Below are 26,660 nucleotides of genomic sequence, written 5' to 3' on the forward strand. Positions count from 1 at the left end.
TTCAACTTGATAGTGAGGTTGAAAGAAAGTTTTGAAAAATGTTTTCCTTACGATTTGAAGGAAATTCATTTTTTCTTAAATTTGAGAAAATTAAATAAGTTAATCTGGAAAATATTTTTCAAAACATTCAAGCCAACCAAAAATAAGAAAATTAAAAGACATTTTCCAAACAATGTTTTCCTTCATACCAAACACATTGTATGAGAATATAACTCAATTAAAGAGGAAGTAAATATTTTTCAAGACGAAATAAAGCATAGTCTAGATTTAACAAATTTTATTTATTTTATTCAAGATTCAACAATTAGTCTTAACCATACCAACAAAAATATAAATTTTATTCGAAATACAACCTAGTTCACTTTAAATTTTTGAAATTATATATACATATTAGAGTGAGCACATCAAAACACCCCTAAACTTATCATCAAAACTCACTTTGAAACTTTAACTTTATGGTCAATTGTTTACCCCCTAAATAACTTTCAAATGAATTAAATACCACCTAAATATATAATACCACTCTTACAATGGAGAGTGCATTACACACGCCCACACATCAGTGTTATGTCAATGACATGTTGGAGGCACGCAAAAAAATATTTTTAAAAAGTAATTTCACACACACACACACACACACATATATCCCTCCTAAACAAATTCAGCGATTGAATTCCAAATTTTAATTTTTTCCCCAAAAAAACACAATTTTCAACATACCCACAAAGAAATTCAGCATTGGAACTCCAAATTTGTAATTTTTTTTCCTCCACAAAACACAAATTCCAGCATACCTATAAAGCACTTCCTCAACAAGACCCCAAAGATTCAATCTTTTCCACCAAAAACCATAATTTTCAGCAGACACACTGTCACGACCCGAGACTACCTCTAGTCGTAACACGGTGCTTGGAACCACAAGTAATCCCAATCTAACCCATGATTAGCAAATGAATTATAATATATTAAATAGTTGTTCTGCTATACGAAAATATAATCATGACAAAATCTGAGAGAAATTATAGTACTGATACAATTTACAATCTGATAAAAACTGAGGACAGAACTGAAATTACATGACTGACTCTGACTAACTTCTATGAAGCCTCTACTATACTGACTATAGATAGCTAGGGCATGACCCCAGCTGCCATTAATCAATACATATGAGTAATAAAGTAAAGTACATGAACAACATCTAACCGAAGTCCTCAAAATAGGAGAACTCATCACCTGCTGGCTGGAATTGCAACTATCTGATCAAAATGTGTGGACTACAACTGATACCTATATTATGAAGCAATGTAGCCATATATATGTACATGTAGATCAGTACTTCTGGAATATACTGAGTAAGCGGGGGTGAATACAATAAGTAAAAATGATTTCATACGTAATATTAAATCATGCATGCTAAGTGTAAGTAGACTCACCAAGAGACTGGAATCAACTAAAATCTAAAGTAGCTTAAATCATAAGTAACAAACATAATCTAATAAGCTGGTGAATCGTTATACTTAGTTTCTTAAAACCTTGATTTTGCAGAACAAGTAAAACTAGAGCTGGGATACGATTAAGCATGAAAACACGAACACACCAAAATCAAACATACATGTACTAAGTTGATTTGATTAACTGATGTCTAGGTGACGAAATGATTGAAAACTAGGAAAATGGATAACTAGTGTCGATATACTGAGTAGCTGATATATGAATACGGACGGCTGGAAAATCAGGAGATAGTTGAGCATAAATGCATGAAAACTATAAAATCTGGGAATGAAAGACTAAGTGTATATCTGTTATGTTACTGAGATAATCTGTAATCTGAAAGACTGAAAGCTATTAAACTGAATATCTGAAATTTTGTACACTTAGTCAAGCAAACTTGAACTAAAGAGACACTGAATACTATACTGAGACTGTGGGAGGTATCATCTAACCAACATGTCCCAGTATGAGCTAATTGAAGTTCAACCTGTAACCCTAGTTGGAAGGTTCTCAGTACCGTGCCACGGGTACTAACAATGGCTGTGTAGATCCACTAAAGAGTCACCCTCAACTGATAGGTACTCTAATGAGATATGTGTTACCTTCAACTGGCAGGTGAACACTTTATCAACCCTCAACTGGCAGGTTGATATCTCTAACCTATGTTGGCTACGTAGTTCTGGAACTAAGGGACTGCTACTAAAGGTCACACCCTCTACTAGCAAGTCAGCCCCCATCCCTAGGTTCGCTCAGTGCTAAATCCTACTCCCAACTGAACTGACACTGATTACGGGACTGAACTATGCTTAGTTGAACAGACAACTGATCATAATTAACTTGACTCAATGATAATGCTCATCGTTTATCTGAAATCATTCTGAAGATACTGAAACTATGTAAACAGCTAAGTAACGGTTGTTTATAACCCTCCAGCATTAAATGAAAATCACAATAAGGACATTTGGAGCTTTAAAACCCATATCAAAGGATCATTACTCAAAACCCAACATTTAGACATTTCATCAAACACACGGGAGTCATAAACTTAAGCATAGAAATGGGTAAAGCATGTGATTGAAGCATAATTACAATATAAAAATCATGAATTAGGGATTTAATATGAAAATTTCATCATTCAAATGTGTAAGGCCTCATTCATCAAAAAATACTTGGGAATCATGAACTTGAACATGGGAATGTTTTAAACATGGGAGCATAGCATGATTACATGACTAAATCAATAATTGGGGATTTAATAGGGAATTCATTTGAAATAGGACATGAGAAACTGAAATTTATAACATGAAAAGGTCAAATCTTGCATGGGATCATACATGGGCTGAATAACATTTAAATCACCACGAAAACATGAAATTCAGTCTTTCTTGAACATCCAAAATACTTTAATGATAGAAAAATCATTCTTTAATAGAAAGAAAATGGTTTTTTGGCTCCATGGGTGAAAGGGGATCCATGGATGAACTCCCACATACCTTAAACTTCTTAACTTGGGGAAAGAAACACTATTCTTAAAGCTTTCTTGAATTTAGGAGCTTGAATTCTTTGTTTCCTTGTGGAGAAAGTAATGAGATTGATGTTTTGGAGAGATGATTAGGGTTTCTTTGAGAGGAGCATTGGAGAAGAGGGGCCAACTACGACCTAAAATATGCCTCAAATCATGTTATGGATGATTGGGTTAAGGGTAAAAAACATAATTACCCTTCAGGCAATTAATTTCGCAAATGGAATGCGGTTTACAGGGTCACCGCGACACAGTCTTATCGCGGTGGCTTACTGGTTCTGACGAAAATGATCATAACTTTTCGCTCGAGTATCGAATTAAGGAGAAATTGGTATCGTTGGAGAGCTAATTCAATTATTTATAATTTCATGGGTCTTGAGCTAAAATGTTCCACGTATATAAAAAGTTATACATGTTCAAAGTTGACCCTTGTAGAATCGAATACCAAATTTTTGACGAATCAAAGGCTCTTAGCTTAACTTTGTTCTAAGTAATTCCTATGAACATTCTTCACCTCACAAGCACTTCACACACTAGGATAAATATCATAACACATGCATTCAATTATTAATCAAAAACTAGATGAAAAACCTTCATCGCGACGGGATGTACGTGCCAAAGGGAATGTCACTGCGACGCGGCCCTATCGCGGTGACTTGCTGGATTCGTGATCCAAATGTGACACAAACCTTGTCCGAAAAATCTGAAACTCCCCTGAGACATACTTCTTACATTCCTGAACATGAATTAACTCAAAACCAATATCTCGGGGTCGGAAAGATCAAGTTAAAAATTCTCAAAGTTAAGAGGCCTTAAAATGACTAAGTCCCCAACAATTAGTGCAAATTTCAAGCCTTGAGCTCCTTAAGCATGCAATTAAGAGCTGAATCGATCTAGGTTTAGTACGGGGTATTACACACACAAAGTAATTCAACAATTAAACTCCAAAGTTTTAATCTTTTTTTTCTAAAATACACAATTTTCAGCAGACCCTCAAAGGAATTCAACAATAAAACTCTAAGATTTCAACAACTCACTCAACAATTCTTCACTAACATCAAGATTTCACACAACCCATCAGCAAAAGTCACATAAAAATTTCAAATTTTCGAACCTCCCAACCCCCACGCCCTAACAAACTCCAAATTCACAAATACCCCATATGAAAATATCAAAAAAAAAAAAATTCTTAAACAAAAAAAAACACTATACAAGCTTCAGTTTCTTTGAGATTGAGGGGTTCGGGTTTGCTATAAATAAAAACGAGGTGGGCTGGGAGGTTGAGAGAGGAGAAAGGGATGGGGATTTGGAAAAATTGGAACGAGGGTAGAGGAAAGGGGAGTTTTTTTTTTCATATATATATATGTGGGGTGGGGGGTGGGGGGTGGGGGGGGGGCTTTTAAAAAAATGGAACTCATACATTTTTATATATTTTTTTAATGTCACGTAGATTTTAGAGATTGAAATTAATTCCTTATAATGTTATTAAGGGGGTAAATAAACGAAAATTTAGTTTAAGTGCTAAAATAAGTTGAGAAAGCCAGTTTAGAGGTGAAATGATGACTTTACATATTAAATGAAAATATATCATGACTTTAGAACTTGTTAAGAACCGAATAATGAAAACTTACATGCTTATTATCACATTAAAAGTAGAGACATGAAAAAGAGACTTTAATAATATAAAGGAAGAAAATAATTTTACGAATATCTTTTTAAGACTTATACATGTGTTTTTACTAGTGTAAAATTAGGTACAACATATGCAGCATATAGTTAAAAGTACATATATCGAACTAACAAACTTTGAAATAATCATAGGAACTCGTAATCTAAACAAGATATATTTTGTTTCTGAAATTGAAATTGTTACAAACTCAGCACTATAAACAAAGTAAATGACTTTAAATACTTATAATTGAAAAAATCAAAAGAATGTTTCAAGAATACCAATCCTGAAAATTGTAAATATCCTTTTATTTTTAGCAAGTTAAATGGAGAAAGTACAATTTGGGGCCGAAGAGTAAAATTAAAATTTGTCCGGGTCTAAAGGCCTTCACGAACACAGGGCCCTAAATCGCGATAGTGAGGTTTTCCTAACCCAGATCTTCATGAACGTGACCTTAACACTGTAAACACAAAGAAGAAATGACACAATCCTTTGCAAACGCTAGCCTCTGGCCGTGAATGCGAAGTTAGGGACAGTAGAGCTTCGCGAACGTGAGCCTAAGGCCGCAAACGCAAAGAGGAAGGGAGAATGCACCAAATAACAGCTGAAAACCAACAAAGACACAAGTCAAACTCTCCAAATGAACCTTCGGGATTCGTTGGGAACCCACAGAAATAAATCAATAATGCTATAGGCTAATTTTGACTTTCCGGACTCAATGGCGACATCATATTTTCGAAAAGGATCGTTGTCAACAAATTAACTTTGGAACTAATTTTCAAATGGAGGGTCGAAATACAAAATAAGGGCTCGGGACCCTAACTAACCATGTTACTACTCCAAAATCAACATTCCAAAGCTAATGAAACTGTTAGAATCATTATCCGAGGCTCGAATCATAAAATATTGATCGAAATCAAACTAACCCTTTTTGAGGATGTTTAAAAGCACAAATTCATCTAGAACACTCCCAAATGCATCGGAGATCGTTTCAACCATCCCCACAACTCATAAACAAGATAAAACAACTATGGAAAAGGATAAAATTATCAAAATATGAAAAATTTTAAATTTTAATACGATCGTCATTACAACAATTTAAAGAAACCACAAGTTGGTGTAAACTGTAAAGTTATGCGAAATTTAATAGAAAGTGGCAAACAGTAGAAGTCAATAGTATTTTCTTGCTGTTATCCTTTGTATTTGGTTTTGTGGCTTTTCAACTTTCAAGTAAGTTTTACCCCAGTATGTTGTTTTAATCACAAATTCTACACTTTACTACACCAATATTTAGTGTCATCATCAAATTAAATATCTTGAACAACAAACTAAAAAAATAATTTGTGTCCTACGTTTGGTTCTACAAATGGAGCAAACCTTACGAATCAAATAGCAGATCACGGGTGAATAATGATAGAAGAAGAAAGTTATAAATAGCGGATTCTACTTTAGTTTTTATTTTTATAAAAAACAAGAATTGCTTTGTGATATCATGTGATTGTCCAGGAATAATATATATATATATATATTCAAAAAAATTAATTTTGTCTATAAAAGGACTTTATATATTAGTCAAAGCAAAAAAGAATGGCTAAACTACATCCACAAATATAAGATTAACATTAGAGTTCGTACGCATAGACAATGGCAACACTGTTGGGTTCGAAATCGAGAGAGCGTCATGCGCAAGCTTAAAGTTTGCAAACTATGAGATGATAAATCAGACGACAAAGAACACAATACTTAAAAGCATTAAATTATTATATGTTTTGGCCAATCTATATAAAACCTAATATTGAAAAACATTAAATCTATTACGAGAAATCTTCCCTTAAACAAACTCTTTAAGGACTACATTGTTGATGCTATTGTGTTATGGTAGGAGAAGGGAGTCTTCTATTTATAGATGTCCAAAACCTTTTCTCCAAGAAAGAGGTTAGCCAAATATGGAAAAGAATTATATTTTTTCTTTCAGGAAAAGTAAAAGTAATTATGGTAACTTTTATTTTAAAAAGTAAAACTTAAATATAGTAAGAAAATCAGGACAAAAACCCTAACAAATCTCCCATTTTTGGCTTGATTTTCTTCAAAACATTCTTGATCATCCTTCTTCATGTGCATGATCTTTGTTCTTCATATATATTCTTCATTTATCACTGTTGTTTGTCATGTTTAAAAATGGAGCTTTTGGGGTTAAAAAATATATTAGCCTTTTTCGGGTTAAAAATATTGGAGCCCTTTTGCAGGGTTAAAAGTGAGTTTTATTTTCAAATATGTGACAGTAGGATTTTTGAAAATATGATTGACAATTATCTCCATATGTAGCTTTTGGACATATATCTTCATTATCATCAAATTGGTTGCAGCTTGATTTTGAAACCGCTTTGAACCTGTTTAATCTCGTCTCACCATACCATTGGACCATTGAACCGTAAGCTCTGATACCACTTGTTGGGTTCGAAATCGAGAGGGCGTCATACGGAAGCTTAAAGTTTGCAAACCATGAGATGATAAATCAGATGACAAACAACATAATACTTAAAAGCATTAAATTATTATATGTTTTGGTCAATCGGCCTACATATTATAAAACCTAATATTGAAAAACATTAAACCCATTAGGAGAAATCTCCCCTAAACAAAGACTTTTTAATAACTACATTGTGGATGCTATTGTGTTATGGTGTGAGAAGGGGGTCTTCTATTTATAGATGTCCAAAACCTTTCCTCCAAGAAAAAGGTTAGCCAAATATGAAAAATAATTATATATTTTCTTTCAGGAAAAGTAAAAGTAATTATGATAACTTTTATTTTTGTTCTAAGAAAAAGTAAAGCTTAAATATAGTAATATATATATTCAAAAAATTAATTGTCTATAAAAGGACTTTATATATTAGTTAAAGCAAAAATGAATGGCTAAACTACATCCACAAATATAAGATTAACATTAGAGTTTGTACGCATAGACAATGGCAAAACAAACATGATTCGGAAAAGATTTGATAATAATGTTATCAAATCTAATCAATATATTATCAAGTATATTACAAATAATCAATATATTATAAAATATATGTTTAACTCAAGAATTTAATTTTTCTCCTATAAATAAAGAAAATACTTTTAAATTCTCTTGAAAGATAATTTTTTGTATGTTTATATTTTACAATGATGATAAATATAGCATAGGTCAAAAAATTCTTAAAATATTTCTCACATGGAAATTTTACGTTACACTTTAGAGAGATAATAATATCAAATAATAAGAATCCTGGCCATATCAAATGAAAGCAAAACGGATGAAGGAAAAATACACCAGATATATCATTTATAAGAAGGGAAAAAAACATATATAACAATTATTAGATAGGAAATTACAACTTATAGCATAATTTTCATTTTTTCAAGTTATAACAAACCTTATAAAAAAAAATATAAAATAAAAACGGTTTTTTCTTTTTTTAAAAAAAATACAAAAAGTAATTACTGAAAAGGAAAATAAAGATTTAATACAACTAATATGCAATAATCCTTCCTTAAATATAGTTATCCTTAATTATTGATATCAATCCACGTCAAATCTCTCTAACCATTTTTCTTTTCTTCTATTTTAGTGCTTCCATTAAGAGTTTTCATCTTCATACACTACCTTCTTTTTATACACCATTTAGTTGTTCCAACCACAAATTGGTATCACCTAAATTTATACACTACCTTCTTTATGAATTTTGATTGCAACGATGAACCACTACAAACACTCAACAATGGCTACCAATCGCCAAATTAAGACCTTTCAACTGGTAAAGATCCTCCACAGAGGTATGGTTATTGCTTCCTTGGAGACTGTTTCATAAATTTGTATCACTTAAATTTAATATCTCAATTCATAAATATCAATTTATATATCTATTTCATACAAATGTGACATGTAAAAAAACACTTTATAAACTGATTTCATTCAATTTATAATCTTAAGTGTATCTTCTTAATTGAATATCACAATCACATTATACTCATTCCATATAAAGTTACAATGTAAGAAACTATTTTATAAACCTTGAATGTAATATTGATATTATACAGGTTTCATACATGAAATAATTCAAAAAATACAAGTTTGTATATTTATTTCATACACTAAAATAAATAATAACGTATAATATTTGATGACAGTCGATTTCTATACCAACTTCTGCAATCATTATACTTATTTCATACTAATTTTATACAGAATTCATACACGAAACAGTTTAATAAGTATATACAAGATAATTTTCACTGTATTATTCTTATGAAAGATTATGATCTATATTTAAATCCTTATTTATGTTGTTACCAACAAAAACTGATTGTTCAATATTTTTTTATCTAATATCCATTGACATATTTTTTATTGTTATATACAATGAGTATTTTGTAAAAAAAATTGACATTACTCCTTATATCATATTAATTTTAAAGAACAAAAGGAAAAATAGAAGAAAGAGAATTTCTGATGAAGGAGAACAAATCGTTGGTTAAATAATGATTCACAATGGAACAAATAGTTAGTTGAATATTCTAGGACTTCTACGCGAAGGAGTAGAATCGAATTTTGGTTTAGACATGATTCACATTGGAGAATGAAAAAAAATATATTAATTTTATATTTTTTGGAAAGAAGATGAATATTATCTTAAACCCACTTTTTTCAATGAAGAAGATGAATATTATATGAAACCAACTTTTTTTCAATCTTGTATTTTCAAGGAAAGAATATGAATATTATATGAGTAAGTTAATGGAATCAGAATTTTCAATAAATTTTTGAAAGATTGAGTATTAGAATGGAGAAAGCGAATATATATTTACCATAATTATCAATACACAATTTAAAGGGAATATTGATTACAACCCTATAAATATGGAACTAGTTTTAAATTATGTAATTAAAAATGAATTTTAAAAATACAATTAAAATAATATATCTTTTCATAAGTTGCTATAACTTGTAACTAAATTGCTATTAATGCAATTATCTAAAAGTGTTGCTAAAATTTGTTATTTTAGATCTAATAATATTATAGGGGATAATTTTCTCTTATAAGAAAGTATTAGATTAGATGAGATAAGTTCCATTAGGCGATTCAACTCATAAATTAAAATAAATTAATAAATATCTAATTAATATTGTTTATCTTTGTAGATTTTTACCAATATCCAAAACATCTTGTCCTTGGCAAAGAACTTATCATACGATATCTCCTAACAACTCGACTTACATGTGCAAGGCACGTGTCATGAAATGTCATGATCCAAACCGAGGCCCTGGCCGTGACGGACATCCTGAACCATGAAGGTATGAGAGCCCTTCTCTAACTTACAATCATATACATAATTCATATACTGTAAGGAAATGTGGAAAATAAATGGAAACATGGTCACTTTAATATCTCAAATGAGTAATGCGAACATAAGTTCAATAAAACTCAAACCATCTAATAAACGTCTATGAAATCTCTACTACATATGAAAAAAAATCTGTTAGAAACCGGGACAAGGCCCCCAATCAGACCATGAACTAAAAACAATGAAATCAATATAAGTAAACAAGACGCCTTCCGAAGTAAGGGAGGCTCACCAATCTGAATGCCTGACAACAATCTACTGTTTAGCAGGACCACTAGACTGGGCCTCAGAACCTGAAATATAGGGGGTCAATACAAAATGTACTGGTATGTGAAACAACCCAAAATAACATGTTCTTAGATAACATAATGAGAGCATTTTATAAAACAATGAGTATAATGCATAAGTGAAAACACATGGGCATACTGAAATGAATTTCAACAACTCTTGGAAATCATGACTCAATTTCTATTTTCTCCTGAACTAGATAGTACACCCTACAATTCTGCTAATTCCACGGGCTATATTAGATCCGCCCTTGACTCGGCGGCCTGGCGCCCAACCTAAGTTTGCCGCAAGGGTTGGAGTATCGGTATTGGAGACACGCCAGTCCACAAAATAGGGTGTCACAATTTTCAATCAGAATAATATGTCATGGTAGGGCACAAGACCACAAAGCATGACTCCTAACCATAGTTCCAAGTTAGGACGGCATAAATCAACGCACACAAGACCACACAGCATGGTTCCAAAAAGCCCAAGTCGGCAAACCACGATTCCCAGCATTGAGTCTCTCTACTCGTGCTTCCTTCGGATAACCATCTAACTCACTTAAGCCCAACTTTTAGTTCTTTATAACCATTCTTCATACATTCAAAACATTCATCACTTGTTCTATTAAGGTCATACTATCATCGGGTATCATCATACCCTGACTTGTAAGTCAATATCATATCAAATTCACAACCCATCATATTCAAAACATACACATGACCACCTAAGATTCAAAACATCATAATAGAGTCATCACTTTGAAATCTCAAGAAAACTTAGGAATTTATCCTCTCTTTGCAAGATTAAAAACATGTGGTGGTCATGTCAATTTATTCAATAACATACAATTCTTTCTCTTTAAAGCAAGAATATAGTTATAGCAAGGAACTCCCTCTTATCATATATAAACCATGTCAAACACCATGATGTTGAGAAGCTCACTTTCAAATCTTAATGCATGCATTCTAAATCATTCACAATGAAAATATAAAGTTCACAACAAGAGAGGGAATTCATGCTCATGCTCTCAATCAACTTTACAAAACACACAAAATCATATATATATATATATAGTTATAGTTCAAATTCCATGAAAATTGATTCAAGACAATATATATTTTTATCAAAACTATCCCATGATGCATACTTTTCGAAAACAATATCGAATACTCTATTATAAAACATAATTGGGGATCTTTAATCTTGATAAAATATTTAAACTTATGCCCAAGGTTTTTAGAGTAGTCCCACAAAATTTAAGTTCCTTGATTTGAAGAATGAAACCCTATTCTTGAAACTTCTCTTGAGAATCTTGAATTAGAAGGCTTAAATTCTTGATCTTTAAGAAGAAGAATAAAATCTTGTTTTGGGGAGGTGGTTAGGGTTTTTAAAGATTGAATAATAGTGTGTATTATGCTTTTGGGGGCCAAAATTAAGTATTATGGGCAGATTTGGGTAAGGAGAAGTAACCAAAGTGTCCCTAGACCCTTTATAAACTAAAATAGCATGTGAAACAGTTCCGTAACGTGGTGGCCATCGCATCGATGACCGACGCATCGCATCCCAATCGCGTCGGCTTACTGCCTCTCACGTAAAATGTCGTAACATTTTGCTCGGGTATCGGATTAAGGAAAAATTGGTATCATTGAAAATCTAATTCAATTATCTACAATTTGGTGGGTCTTGATCTGTAAAATTCTACGTAAATCAAAAGATTTACTCGTGCAAAGTTGACCCTTGTAGAATCGAATACCAAACTTTGGACGATTCGAAGGCTCTTAGCTCAACTTTGCTCTAAGTGATTTCCATAAACATTTTTCACCTCATAATCATTTAACATACTAGGATAAAGATCATGACACATGAATTTAATTATAAGTCATGAGATTAGAGTTTACACACATAGGAACGACGGTCAGATTTCTAGTTTGAAAATGCGAGGCGTTACATTATGTCCCCCTTGGGATCATTCGTCCCCAAATGATGGGTAGGGACTTTTTGAAACTCTAAAAGTGTAGAATAAAGAACGAAACCTCACATTGAACATTTTTCCTCTACAAAAATACATAAAGGCATCAAATGAGCTTTATGATAACTCCTAGTGAAACGTGTAAGCATGAAACATGAGCTAATGAAACTTTACCTAGGGATGATCTTGCACATGAGTTCTATGAACCATAATCATCACAGTATAAGGCATGAGTTAATTTGGTGATAATAGGCCTGATTTACATTGGTACAATGAATGGACTTAAACTTAGAGTCACTAATTGTCTATGCCCCAAACAATAAATAACATACTTCACACCTTCCAACTTACTATTCTCCCATCACATATCTAACCATAAGAGTTTGAGTCCCGCTGAAAAGTGCTTTTATGTTAAAGTAACAAAGTGATAACTTAAGCTATAGGATCTTATACTCCACATCTCATTAAGAATATTACCTCACCTTATCACTATCATCAAATAACCTCAAGTCTTAATTTAAGGAATACTAACCGCATGGCATATTGGTTTGTGTTTTCATCAATCACAATATTCAAGCCTATCATTACTGCACCCCACTTCATAGATCTCTCCTCTACGACCAGCAAATTCAATCATTCTAACAAAGATTCTCGCCATATATTTGCCTCCTAACTATTTCACCTAACGAAAGTTCATATCCTTCTTCCCCCTTATCTTATAACCTTATCTCAAGAAATCACATCAAGATTTTCACCTTGAAGAATATCTAATCCCTCACCTAACACACTACTACACTTCTACAAATACCATGATACTAACATACGGAGGGTCATTGAGGGACCCGAGCATAATCATCATAAATGGGAGTAACACCATCAGACTATAACTTATACTTATTACACTACTCAATGAGGGACATGAGGTGAAGGTACAATACAATAGACACGAAGTACTCCATATATCAAGTGTCTGGATCATGAGTAGAGAGGCGTTCGACATAAACACAATATAGCATAAGTTGTTAGGACATATCCCATGAAAAAAGAAAACATGGGTGCACATATCATAAGTCGTATAACATAAGTTTGGGATTTATGAAGTTAATGATTTGAGACAAAAACTTTTACTCACAATTATTGCTTCTCATTTTCAGAGCTAAAATAGTCATGATTTCTAACAACTTTATCATTTTGGTTAATCGCGACATAAAATGAATTACTAACATATAAAAACATAGTTCCTTAGAACCAAGCATGATTCAGGACATGGATTTATGGATCATGAATATCATAACAAAGAGCTTGAATACATGAAAGACTAGATTTACTGAGACATCATTGTTTCTAGTTTGGAGGTCAGAACATTACATGAGTTACATAGAGAACTCAGACCTTAGACATAGGCAGAACTTGAATACATAAGACATTGATACAATGACCTCTTAAATTAAAGTAGGAGGAATAGTCTTGAATAGGAACAAGTTTATCATGACTCCTCCTCACAACTTGCCACACTAAGAAAATTTTGGAACTGCCTTTATTCACCATCTCCCCCTTAGATCAAAATCACAATCCTAGACTTGAGGACATATCTTCTTATAAATCTACAAGAACATGACTCAACATAATATTTCAAGTAAGTTGCTCTTTAATTTTGCTCTTAATAATCAAACTTATATTTAGCAATGTGGTATAACTTTTGAATATTCTTTTTTTTTTATATAAAAAAAAAGATAATTTAGTGCATTAAAACTTTTGTTATGTGAAGATTAGAAAAGGATCAAATCATAGTAGAACAATGCAACTTTATATGCCCCACAGAAAAACTATTTATCTTAAGAGATAAAAGTTAAACAGCAACCATAAAACTAGTGAAAAAATTTTGTTAGGATAAAAATTAAACACCAATCATAAAAATAGTGAAAAAAACTTGTTGGGTGGTTTCAGTTCAAGCTCCTAAAAATGCTTTACCGAATCCTTTATTAGGACATGAATCATGGTAAAAACTTACCTTCATTCGGTATTTACATTAAACTAATATAATTTATCATAGTTAACTGATTTAATGATAATAACAAACATATACATTAAGTATATTAGTAAAATAAACTCTTTCTTCAAACAAATGAAATGTATATATTGACTTGATGTAAACAACGGCTATGAGTAATTTTTTCTTGAATCAAGTCTCTGCAATGCATAATTTTGATAACCAACTGAAGCTAAATAGAATTTGTGTGCTATCAGCTAAGAGAGAAGATAGAGAATAAGAGAGAGAAAGAGAGGAAATTGATTTCCTAACTCATACTGAGCAAAATAATAACTGTCTCTGTATTGAACTATCTAGAATGAATACATTATTCTCCCTTAAATACATGCCACATTCTCACATTATTGACATCTGTACATCACTAACTAATCAACTAGATTACTAACTAATCACCAATTAGTCAAATCTATATTAACTAACTCTTGTGCCAGTTGTACAATACAATCATGTTACAACTCCAATTCCATTACTCCTCCTCAAGCTAGAAGGTATGAACACATCCAAAACACCCAGCTTGGAAACCGCATATTCATGTTGTGATCTAATCAACCCTTTTGTTAAAATATCTAATTGCTGCTCATATGTTTTTAAGAACAATGGTTTAATCAATCTCATTTGAATCTTCTCCCTAATGAAGTGGCAATCTATTTCGATGTGTTTTGTCCTCCCATGATTGCTGCTATTGTAAGATTTTTTACTGTCGCAATAGAGTTCTACTAGAAACTCTAGGTCTTCTCTTAGTTCTTTGTACAGTTCTGTGATCCACACTATCTCTGAGATTGCAGAAGCCATACTCATGTATTCTGACTCCGCTAAGCTTCTTGAAATGGTTATTTGTTTCTTGGACTTCCAAGATATTAGAGAATCACCATTTTTAAGTAGAAAACCTGTCACAGATCTTCTAGTATTTGGGAATGCTGCCCAGTCAGCATCACAATATGCTGTCAGCCTATTCTGTTTTCTGCTACTCATCAATATTCCTATTGCAGGTTGTCTTCTTATGTATCTTACCACCCTTAGTGTTGCTTTTATGTGAGATCTCTTTGGTGCTTGCAAAAACTGACTTAGTGTTTGCATGACAAAACATGTCTGGTCTTGTTAAAGTCAGGTAAAGCAATCTACCAATCAATCTCTGATATGATCCCATATCTTCCAATGCTATATCATCTTATATCCATAATATTTAATCTATTTCTCTAGTGGTTAGTCTCATGTTGTTGTCCAATGGTGTTTGGGAGGGCTTTGCTCCAGTAAGACGGGCTTTCTCTATTATTTCTAGAGCATATTTTTGTTTATTCATAAGTATTCCTTTATTAGACTGCTGAATTCTATTCCAAGAAAGTACTTTAGAGTTCCTAGGTCTTTAATTTTGAATTTGGCATGCAGATCCTTCTTTGTCTGCTCAATTAACTTTAAGTCATTCCCTGCTATCATCGTGTCATCAACATAAACCAAAATGACTACAATTTTCTCATTATGTCTTCTTATAAACAATTAGTGGTCTATTTTGCTTTGTATGAATCCTAAAGTAACCAGTGCATCTGTAAGTTTCACATTCCATTGTCTGCTTGTCTGTTTAAGACCATACAGGGATTTAATTAGCCGTAAACTAGTCCTTGAGACTTCCCCTTGCTAGAGAATCCTTCAGGCAAAGTCATGTAAACCTTATTAAAGAGATCGCCTTGAAGGAAGGCATTATATACATCCATTTGATGGATATGCCATCCCAAAGCTATGGCAATAGATTATACACTTCTGAAAGTAACAATTTTTACCACAGCTGAAAAAGTATCTTGATAGTCAAGACCTCGCTTTGGTTATAACCCTTAGCAACCAATCTCGCTTTGTATCTTTCTACTTCACCATTAGCTTTAAATTTTACCTTGTAAGCCCCTTACATCCAATAGGATGTTTCCCTGGAGGCAGAGGAACTAACTTCCAAGTATGATTGTCTTCAAGTGCAATAATTTCTTCTTGCATTGCCTTAATCCACTTAGGATCATAACAAGCTTCCTTATATATCTTGGGCTCAGTAACATAAGAAAAGGCAGTCAAATAGTGTTGATAAGTAGGTGAAAGATGAGCATGACTTAATACCTGAGAGAGTGAATATGGAGTGCTTGCAGAAGAAGTATTAGAGATGTAATCAGTCATCCAAGCAGGTTGCTTCTTAGTCCTTGTGGACTGTCTAGGAATAACCTTAATAGGCATATCAATAGCCATAGAAGTTGTGTCATAAGTATCAATAGGCACAGGTGTTGTAGGCAAGTGGTCAACAGTAGCATTATGATCAGCCTCAATAGGAGAATGAGGCAACATTTCATCAACCTATACTGAGTCTTGAGAGGTTGGAATAAAAGGATCAGTAGAGAAGTCAAAAAATATAGGAGTAGAATGAGTCTTAGTTTGGAAAAGAAAAACATTTTCCTTAAACAACACATCTCTTGACATGAAAAAGGTATGAGTAACTAATCTATACAAAACATAGCCTTTAGTTACTGTAGAATACCTCATATGAACTGCGAGAATTGCTCTCGCATCAAACTTATCCACTGGAGGAAGCTTCTTGGTAAAGCACAAGCAACCTAGTGTTCTTAAATAAGTGAAAGTAGGGAGATAACCATGGAAAACTTGGAAAGGAGTCTTTCCTTATAAAGCAGAAGAAGGTAATATGTTCATCATGTATACAACTCCCAATATACAATGTCCCCAGAGCTTAAGCAGTATTGAACCTTGAAATCTGATTGTTCTGGATAGCTTCAATATATATCTGTGCTTTCTCTCCACAGCTCCATTTTTTTATGGAGTGTAAGAATAGGTTCTTTGATGCACTATCCCATGGGTGGAGAATAAGGTGTGACAATGTGTATTCATAAATTCAGTCTCATTATTGGACCTGACCACCTTTATAGTTTTGTGAAACCAAGTTTTCACTAATTAAATAAAGTTCTTCAAAATTATAAAAAACATCACTTTTCAATTTAAGAAAATAAACCCAAGTCATTTGGGAATGATCATTAACAATTTTCAGGAACAATCTATAACTATCAAATGTTTGAACATGAAAAAGGGCCCCAAACATCCAAATGAAGTAAATCAAAAATAGGTGCATACTTAGTTTCACTAAAGGGAAATGACTTCCTAGTATGTTTAGCTAGAGGACATATTTCACAAGTATCTAAAACAAGTTTACAATAATCAAAAGCAACACCTAGAAGTTTTTGCATGTCTCCAACAGAAGCATGTCCCATTCTCCTATGCCACAACAGTATATCCACCTTATTTTTTTATAGCAATCAATCCCTTAATAGGCTTAGCATGGTATTGTGCTTTCACTTTGTGTTCAAGCAAGTATAATCCATCTTTTTCCTTACCAGTCGCCAACACCTTCCCACTTGAGAGGTCCTGGAATATACAGGAAGGAATTTGACTGAACAATTCAACTCTTTAGTTATCCTAGAAACTAACATCAAATTATACCTAAAGTTAGGTATATATTTATATTTTTAATGGTATAATCATTCAACACCTCACAAGATCTAGTGTGAGATACATTGATCATTCCTCTATTAGGTAAGTGAACATATTTGTCACTGGCACAGATATGTGTTGTCTTTAATAGCTCAATATTAGAGGACATATGGTTTGTTGCACCTGTATTAATTATCTATTCTGTCTTATTATTATTTACACAGGATGTAGAAGCAATACCTGTGTTTTTAACCTTTGTAACATAAGATGCAAAAGAGTTACCTCCTATGTTTTCTGCTTTTCATATAGACAACTTGCTCATGCTTGCTGAACTTTCTCCTACAGGTTCTTTCTCAAGAGATTGCATCACCTTGTTGCAGTAATAAGGATTCTCCAGCATCTTCATCACTTTTTCATACTAAGGATGAGTATAGGAAGGCATCTGTGAACCTTGACGACTATCATCATCAATTGACACACCTTTAGCATGTGCATAATCTGGAAATTGAGTAGCCTCTCCCTTCACATAGTAAGCTCTGCCTCTAGCATCATCTCCTCTCATATACTATGACTTATTTATAGGATCTCCATCTCTTATATTAGAAGAATTACCAACTTCATCCTTTCTTTTTAACTTAAAATTCGGGGGATAACCATGAAGTTTGAAACAATCATCAATGGTTTGACCAGGAAACTTACAGTACTCACACTTAGAATTCCAGTGAGGATTCCTTGTATACTTATTAGAAGTATCACATTTATTTCTCATTAAAGCGGTTATCTCTGCATTTTCAGGAGGTCCAATAGTGTGAGCCATCACCCTTTGTCTTTCCCTTTCAATCATCATAGAGTACGCTTGATTGACAGATGGAATTAGGGTTAAAAACTGTAACAACTTATGCCTTTTTACAAATTTGACAAAATCTCAAGACTTCTCACAAACACAACCAGGGAATGGGGCTAAACAATCAAATTTGGCCCAAAGTAAGCTCAATTTAGTAAAATATTCAGCAATACTACTAGTACCTTGAGAGGTAGTTACGATTTCACGATGCAACTGAAAAATCCGAGATCCATCAACTTTATCGAATCACTCTTTAAGATCATTCCACACAAAGGATGCATCTGAAGAGTATATAATTCTACTCAATAATTCCTTTGAAACACAGTTCATAATCCATGACAAGAGGATTGCATTACAATGCTCCCATAGATCAGCAAGATTTGGACCAAAACTTGTTCTTCTGCATGTGCCATTGATGAATCCCAACTTGTTTCTTCCAAGTATTGCAATCTTCATCATCGACTCCAGACAGAGTAGTTTTCATATCCTGTCAACTATATAAAAATTAACACCACTCTAGAAGCATCCGACTGATTGAGATACAATGGATGATTGTTCTTCAATTTTTTTGGTAGAGTATTATCGACTTCCACTGCCATTACTATCCTAAATTGTTTCCTTCGATATCTTCTTCAAATCATCTTACGCAGACCATATTAATGGACTTAGTCTTTGATACCATGAAGCTAAATAGAATTTGTGTAATATCAGATAAGAGAGAAGATAGAGAGTAAGAGAGAGAAAGAGAGGAAATTGATTCCCTAACTCATGTTGAGCAAAACAATAACCGTCTCTGTATTGAACTATCTAGAATGAATACATTCTTCTTCCTTATATACATGCCACATTATCACACTATGGACAGTTGTACATCACTAACTAATCAACCAGATTACTAACTAATCACCAATTAGTCAAATCTATATTAACTAACTCTTGTGCCAGTTGTACAATACAATCAAGTTATAGCTCCTGTTCCATTACCAACCTGAATAGGGACACTAGAATCTAAGTGAATAAAAAGATCCACTGCAATAAACTTGGGGTTACATTAGTCAAAAAAGGTCTCCGATTTTTCAATACAAATTTCAAAATCAATTCTTTGATACTGCCTGCCTCTCTGTTTAATAATCCCTGTGCACTGTACTAAAAATAGCTAATTTTTTTAATTTAAAAAATAATATAATAAAATTATTATTATTATTTATTGCTTCTTTTATATGCGTGACAACTCAGTGGACAACTATTGTTGGACTCTTCCCAAAACTTTCCTGCTTTGTTGAAGTACCTTTCCCTTTTCTAAAAATCCCTACCTTTTCAAAAAATCGACTTTGAAGTGAATATTAATGGATTATTATAAGTATGAATCAGTGGGCGAACATCATCCTACCATGAATTATGCAGAGAATGAGTCTCTCACTTACTTCACTCAACAAGCCATTCGAGGTTTCTTCCTTTAACTTTCCTTTCACTCCACAGTAATGGAAGGGCTTTTGTTTATGTTTTGTCATATATGTAGTGCATTTCGAGACATTGTAGTTAGTCTCCATGATAATGTAGTCTTTCTTTTTCTTTTTTGGTAATTAAACGATTTCATTACCACTATGAGCAATGTCACGCAAAGTAACAAAAATGTATCAAGTACTATTCTAAGTAAAATCTATTATTGAGAAAAAATTTAACAATCAAAAACACATCTGAACTGTCAATTATTATCTTTTTTCTACATGAATTGTCACCATCTATGTATTAAAATACACTTCAACTATCAGTTGTTCCATTTTTCTACTTGAATTATCACCTTCGTTTAGGTTGAAAAATGGAAAAGTAAACAACTAATAATTGAGGGCAATTTAGTAATATATGATAATTTAGTTAGCAAAAAGGGAACAACTGTTAGTTGGGGTGTGAAACTCGCAAAAAGAAAGTGATAGTTAAGGCGTGCTTTTGACCATTATCTCTTAAGCAAAACTGTATCAAACAGGATAGAAGTTGTGTTCTTCAAGCCAAGTAATGAGCTTGGCAACTCTCAGCTGCTTTGCTGTTCGAGCCTCTCTAGAATGAATATCCATTTAGGTAGACTAATGTAGTTACAAACCATCTTCCTCCAACTAACTTTTTGGGGAAAAAATGTAGTTTATTGAGGAGGTGGAGAGTAGTGTAGCTCAATGGATAGTTCTTTAGCGATTGAAGGGATTTTGGGTTTTATTTGTGTTTTTTGTTACCTTATGTGGAGTACATTCGGGAGGCTTATGGTTAATCTTGATTGACTGTAGTTAATTTTACCCAAGCGTGTGGTCTAATGGTCAATAAAGTGGGTGAGGTCTCAGGTTCAAATTTCAATGGAGACAAAAATACACTAGGTGATTTCTTCTCATTCATCATAGCCTTGGTGAATAGAGTAACCTAGTACCGGTTGCTAGTGGGAGGTGACAGATATCCTGTGGAATTAGTCGAGCTATGTGCAAGATGGTCCGGACATCACAGTTATAAAAAAAAAACATAGTTAATTGAGGAGGCGTAGAGTAATGTTTGCATATTGAAGAGTAGCAATAGTTATCAAGTAAAGAGTGATTTTTCAGAGGAAGTTGGTAATGTGAGAGATTCAAGAAATCTAAGATTGAAAAATGCAATGAGAGAAATCAAAGGCGAAGTTGGGATTATTGCTCTTTTTATTTCTCTGTCTGATGAACAACTCTGTATTGATAGAAAGGGTTTTATGTTTAGTTAGAGCATTATGTGTTTGCCTAGAGAAATACCTTTGGAGACATTTTTGTTAATCTAGATGATAGTCAGTTGAAGAGGTGGAGAGTAGTGTTAGTGTTGTGTGATTTGTTAGATTGAAATGTAAATAGTGATTGAGTAAAGAGGGTGATCTTTGTTTCTTCAGGAAAGTTGATAAATGTGCGGGATTCAGGAAATCTTTAAGCATTTCATCAAAAAAATTATTTTTTTGGCGGCAAATTTGATTTTTGATAGTTTATTAGTAGAAAAAGGTATCTGTTTGGAAAGGTTATTACTTTTGAGGAAAAGGCTCAAATATGTCATTGAACTATCTGAAATGGCTCGTTTATGCCATCAGTTAAAAGTTTGGTTCATTCATGTAATCGCCGTTACAAAATCGGTTCATCCATGCCATTAATTTTTAACGGTGGTTTTCAAAAATAGCTTTGCCACGTGGCCTTTTATTAAAGGTCCACGTCATTAATTAAAATAAGAAAAAAGGCTCAAATATGCCATTAAACTATCAGAAATGACTCATTTATGCCATCAGTTAAAAGTCCAGCTCATTCATGTCATCGTCGTTATAAAATCATCACCCATGTCATTACTTTTTAACGGTGGATTTTTAAAAACAGTTTTGTCATGTGGCCTTTTTATTAGAGGTCCGCGACATTAATTAAAATAAATTAATATTAACTTCAAAATATCTTAGACCCATTAAAAACAATCAATTCATTTAACATTACCCGACCCACACCCCTTAAAATATTTTTTTTCCTTAAACAACTATTTTTCTAATCAGAAAAAAATAGTGATTAATGTATATCTTTTGGCTATTTCTCGTTGATTCTAAATCATTATAAATGCTATGCTTAACAGAAACCTCAAAAATTTTATCCTACAGTAACTGATTAGTTTTAATTCCAGTGACTCCAATATATATTCCGAACTTGCAAAAAAATAAACCAATGAACGATTATGACAAGCAAGAAAAAGAAAGAGGCGTACCAATAGAACTTCTCCATTCTCCCATCACGAATTAGGGAGTATACATTATTGAAAAAATCATTTCCAAATAACGACTTAAAAGAAGTCTTTTATCCTAATTATCCCGCCATGCATACGGGATAACTTCTCTCATCACGAATTAGTGGAGCATACATTGTTGAAAAATTATTTTCAAATAACAGCTTAAAAGAAGTCTGTTATTCCAATTATCCCGCCATAAATATGGGATAACTTCTTCCATCATTATGGTATAAATGCTGGAACAAACAATGTTCATACTAACTAATTTTAGATATTTTGAAATTAATATTGATTTATTTTAATTAATGGCGTGGACTTCTAATAAAAGACCATGTGGCAAAGTTATTTTTAAAAATCCATCATTAAAAAGTAATGGCATGAGTGAGTTGATTTTATAATGGTGATGGCATGAATGAGCCGAACTTTTAACTGATGACATAAATGAGTCATTTCTGACAGTTCAATGGCATATTTGAGCCTTTTTGCTTATTTTAATTAATGACGTGGACCTCTAATAAAAGACCACGTGGCAAAGTTGTTTTTGAAAACCACCGTTAAAAAGTAATGGCATGGATGAGCTGGTTTTCTAACGGCGATGACATGAATGAGCTCAACTTTTAACGAATGGCATAAATAAGCCATTTATGATAATTCAGTGGCATATTTGAGCCTTTTCCCTTGCTTTTTTGTAACAATAAAACCTTTTAAGATTAACCCTTCTTATGTTTTTAACTTTTAGATAACTTGTAAAATGTTTGTTGTATCCTAAGAAGAGAATTATTTGCTTTTTTTCCTTCATTAATCTTGTTGCTTTTCCACTTGTTTCTAACTAGTATGATTTAGCAAAGTATGTCTTATTCTTGATGGTGTTCATTAAGAGAAAGATCGACTTTTGATTCGTTGAATGTCCTTGAATCTATGTTGCTCGGACTCTTCAAATATGTTGTCGCAACCGTTTCGGATCCTCCAAAAATGAGTACTTTTGGAGTATTCGACACGTACCCATTGGTATTTTTGAAGAGTCCAAGCAACATAGCCTCGAATTGTCTATGTCTGCGTTAACCAAACACAAAATTGAAGTTTATTAAGTGTAGTTACTTGGCAGAGATAAATTTCCAAGTTTGGCTTTTATGTTGTTCCTGACATCTCTTGATTGAATGGTACCTGCATTGTCCAATTTATGGTGTACATTGTATTTTGAGACTAAATTATTTCTCTTTGTGATGTTTATCACACGTTTCAGCTGGCTATGTGGCGCCTCAATTTGAAAACAAGCTTGATCATATCCAACACCAACCCGCCAATATGCGTGAGGCACTTAGAATAGAGATTGAGAAGGAGCTTATTAGAGAGGAGATTATTGCAGAACAGATTAGTCGAAGACGCATGTTGGAGTTTGAAGGCAGAAGAGAGCTCATGATGGAAAGACAACTAGCTCAGCAGAGTGTAGAAGAATTTATTCCTTTCTCTTCACCTGTAATGAGTTTCTGCCCCACGCCTCCGTTCTTGAAGCAACAGATTGGTGTAGGGTCCTCGGAGGAAAGAATTGCAACATCACAGATGGAAAGGCGGATATCAGTCTCTAAATTTGGTGCAAGAAATGATATTGGGAGACTTGACATTGTGCCATTTGAGGAACGGATTTCAGAGATTTCTTTTCATCAACGAAGAAGTTGGGCCCGATCGAAAAGAGAGAAGTAGAACAGGAATTGTCTATAAAACCCACTCTCGGCCTGCCTTCTTGTTCTTAAGCGTAAGAACCTGGTTCTTACTAACCATCACACTAGATAACAATCTATAGTCTATGGAGGTTCTTTGTTAGCTTTGGATACAAACTAGCTCCACAATATACCCTCTTGAACTATCTTTCTCAAAATAGTTTCTTGTTATCTTTGCTTCTGATGACGTCCAAGTCCACTCCTAAGAAAGAAGAAAGTGTACATTGTCATCGTAATATAATTTATTCAACTATGAGTCGGGTCGAATTCCAGTGGGCTAAGCTAGTGAACAATTTATCACTATCTAAGATAGGCAAGTGTTTGATTTTTGTTTTAAAAACTAATAAAGATAATATCAATTAATCATGAGCACTAGCCTGGAGGTTTGGGGTTTTGGAACATACTCCCTCCATTTCAAAATAATTGAATTGTTGGGTATGACACATCCCTTAAAATAATTCTTTTGGGACATAAATTATAGGTTATTTTTTACTATTATCCTTTTAATTATTCTTAAATTGGAAAAGGTACAATTATACCCTCGAACTTTAATAAATGGTACATATATACCCTCCGTTATACTTTAAATACAAATATACCTCTGCCATTAATGATTTGGTACATATATACCCTTCTCATTAACAGCGTGCCACGTATCGCGATCCTAGCAATTTATACATTTTTATTTACGGAAAAGGTACAAATATACCCTCGAACTTTAATAAAGGGTACATATATACCCCCGTTATGCTTTAGGTACAAATATACCCCTACCGTTAATGATTTGGTACATATATACCTTCTCATTAATGGCGTGCCACGTGTCGCGATCCTAGTAATTTATCCATTTTTATTTATTTTATTCCCAAATAATTAATCCATCCTAATTAAAAATTCATTACCTGACCCATTCCATCGCAATCTGACCCGATCCAAACTGAAGCTTCACACATGTACCCTAAATTCTTCTAAGAGCTGCAGAAGCAAACAAGGCAACTAATGCTGCCAAAATATTTACGCGAGAAAATTCTTACTTCATGATGATTCTTGGAGGTTATAACGTAGTAAGGAATCAGATTCTGGTGAGGTTAAATTGAATGTCAATTTTTTTCCTCCGTAAACTATTTTGTATGTCAATATATTCATACGCATGCATATTAATCTTTCATTCTTCTTGATGCATACTTCAAAACTCATCACAATTTGCAGATTATATTAGTTGACTTTGTGTGAGAGTATACGCCAAAGACTTCAGGTGAAATTGAACTTCAAGATTCTAATGGAAATAAGTAGAATGTCCGTTGTATCAGGAGGAAAATGCGGATGATTTTATTCAAAGGATGGTCGAAATTTGTTAGGGATATCAGTTTAGTGGTAAGAGACGCATTTGTAAGGTTAAAATGCCTTTAGATCTGGTTCGCCGATGTTATTTACATCAATCCATCGTTCAATTCTGAGTCTTAGAGGCTTTTGGCATAAACGCGTCTCTCAGAAGCTTCAATTTGGATCAGGTCGGGTTGGAATGTAATGGGTCGGGTAGTGGATTTTTAATTATAGTGGATTAATTATTTGAGGGTACAATAAATAAAAATGGATAAATGGCTAGGATTATTACATGTGGCATGTCGTTAGTTAAGAGGGCCTATATGTACCAAATTGTTAACGGTAGGGGTATATTTGTACCCAAAGTATGACGGAGGGTATATATGTACCATTTATCAAAGTTCAGTGGTATATTTGAACCTTTTCTGTATAAAAATGGGTAAATGACTAGGATCGTGACACGTGGCACGCCGTTAGTTAGGAGGGTATATTTGAATCAAATCATTAACGGCAGGGGTATATTTGTACCGAAAGTACGACGAAGGATATATATGTACCATTTATCAAAGTTCAGGGGTATATTTTTATCTTTTTCATTTTTAAATTACTCTCTTAGAAAATGTGAAGTACTTAAACCTCATTAAATGAAAGGGTAAAATTGAAAGAAATTTTCAATATGTCTGTTGAATAATAAACAATTCATATATTTTTTAATGGAGGGGGAGTAGCAATTTAATTTAAAGTCGTAACGATCTAATGCAGTGCTAAATCATCCACTAAATACTCTAAAATCAAGTGTACTTAGCCTTGAATAATGGTTTTTTATCAAGTTATCTCGAACACTAACAAGACTACTGGAAAGAGAGATAGCACTTTATTATTCAGTAACCTTCTATTTTGATTCTCGTCCTCCACGTTTTTCAATTTAGGATCATATTTTTAGTGAACTGGAGTTGTGTCATGTCATATCTAATCATCTCTCTAATTCTTCCTTGGTTTAGCTCTATCTCTCCTGAGACCTACCACCGTCAATTACTCACACTCCTCACTGGGGTTTGTGTGCTCCCCCTCTTCATATTTCTGAAGTATTTCAATATCACTTTTCACATCTTGTTCATCATGAAGCTATTTTCACATTATCTTGTATATCTTCATCTTAATGTTATATCTCCTAGTATGTCTACACATT

General features: G+C 33.2%; 1 protein-coding gene and 1 pseudogene across 1 annotated transcript; one reads left to right on the forward strand and one right to left on the reverse strand.

The window, feature by feature from the left end:
• LOC124885222 overlaps positions 1-15,334 on the reverse strand; it is a 28,308-nt pseudogene extending 12,974 nt beyond the window's left edge.
• A 4,569-nt stretch (positions 15,335-19,903) lies between these two features.
• Positions 19,904-24,401, forward strand: LOC107856929. Its single transcript, XM_016701896.2, has 2 exons — positions 19,904-20,123; positions 23,674-24,401. The coding sequence occupies exons 1-2, from the start codon at positions 20,024-20,026 to the stop codon at positions 24,129-24,131; spliced, it is 558 nt and encodes a 185-aa protein (XP_016557382.2). The 5' UTR covers positions 19,904-20,023; the 3' UTR covers positions 24,132-24,401.
• Positions 24,402-26,660: the final 2,259 nt, after the last annotated feature.

Source organism: Capsicum annuum, chromosome 1, assembly GCF_002878395.1.
Source record: "Capsicum annuum cultivar UCD-10X-F1 chromosome 1, UCD10Xv1.1, whole genome shotgun sequence".
In the NCBI taxonomy this organism is placed as follows: Eukaryota; Viridiplantae; Streptophyta; class Magnoliopsida; order Solanales; family Solanaceae; genus Capsicum; species Capsicum annuum.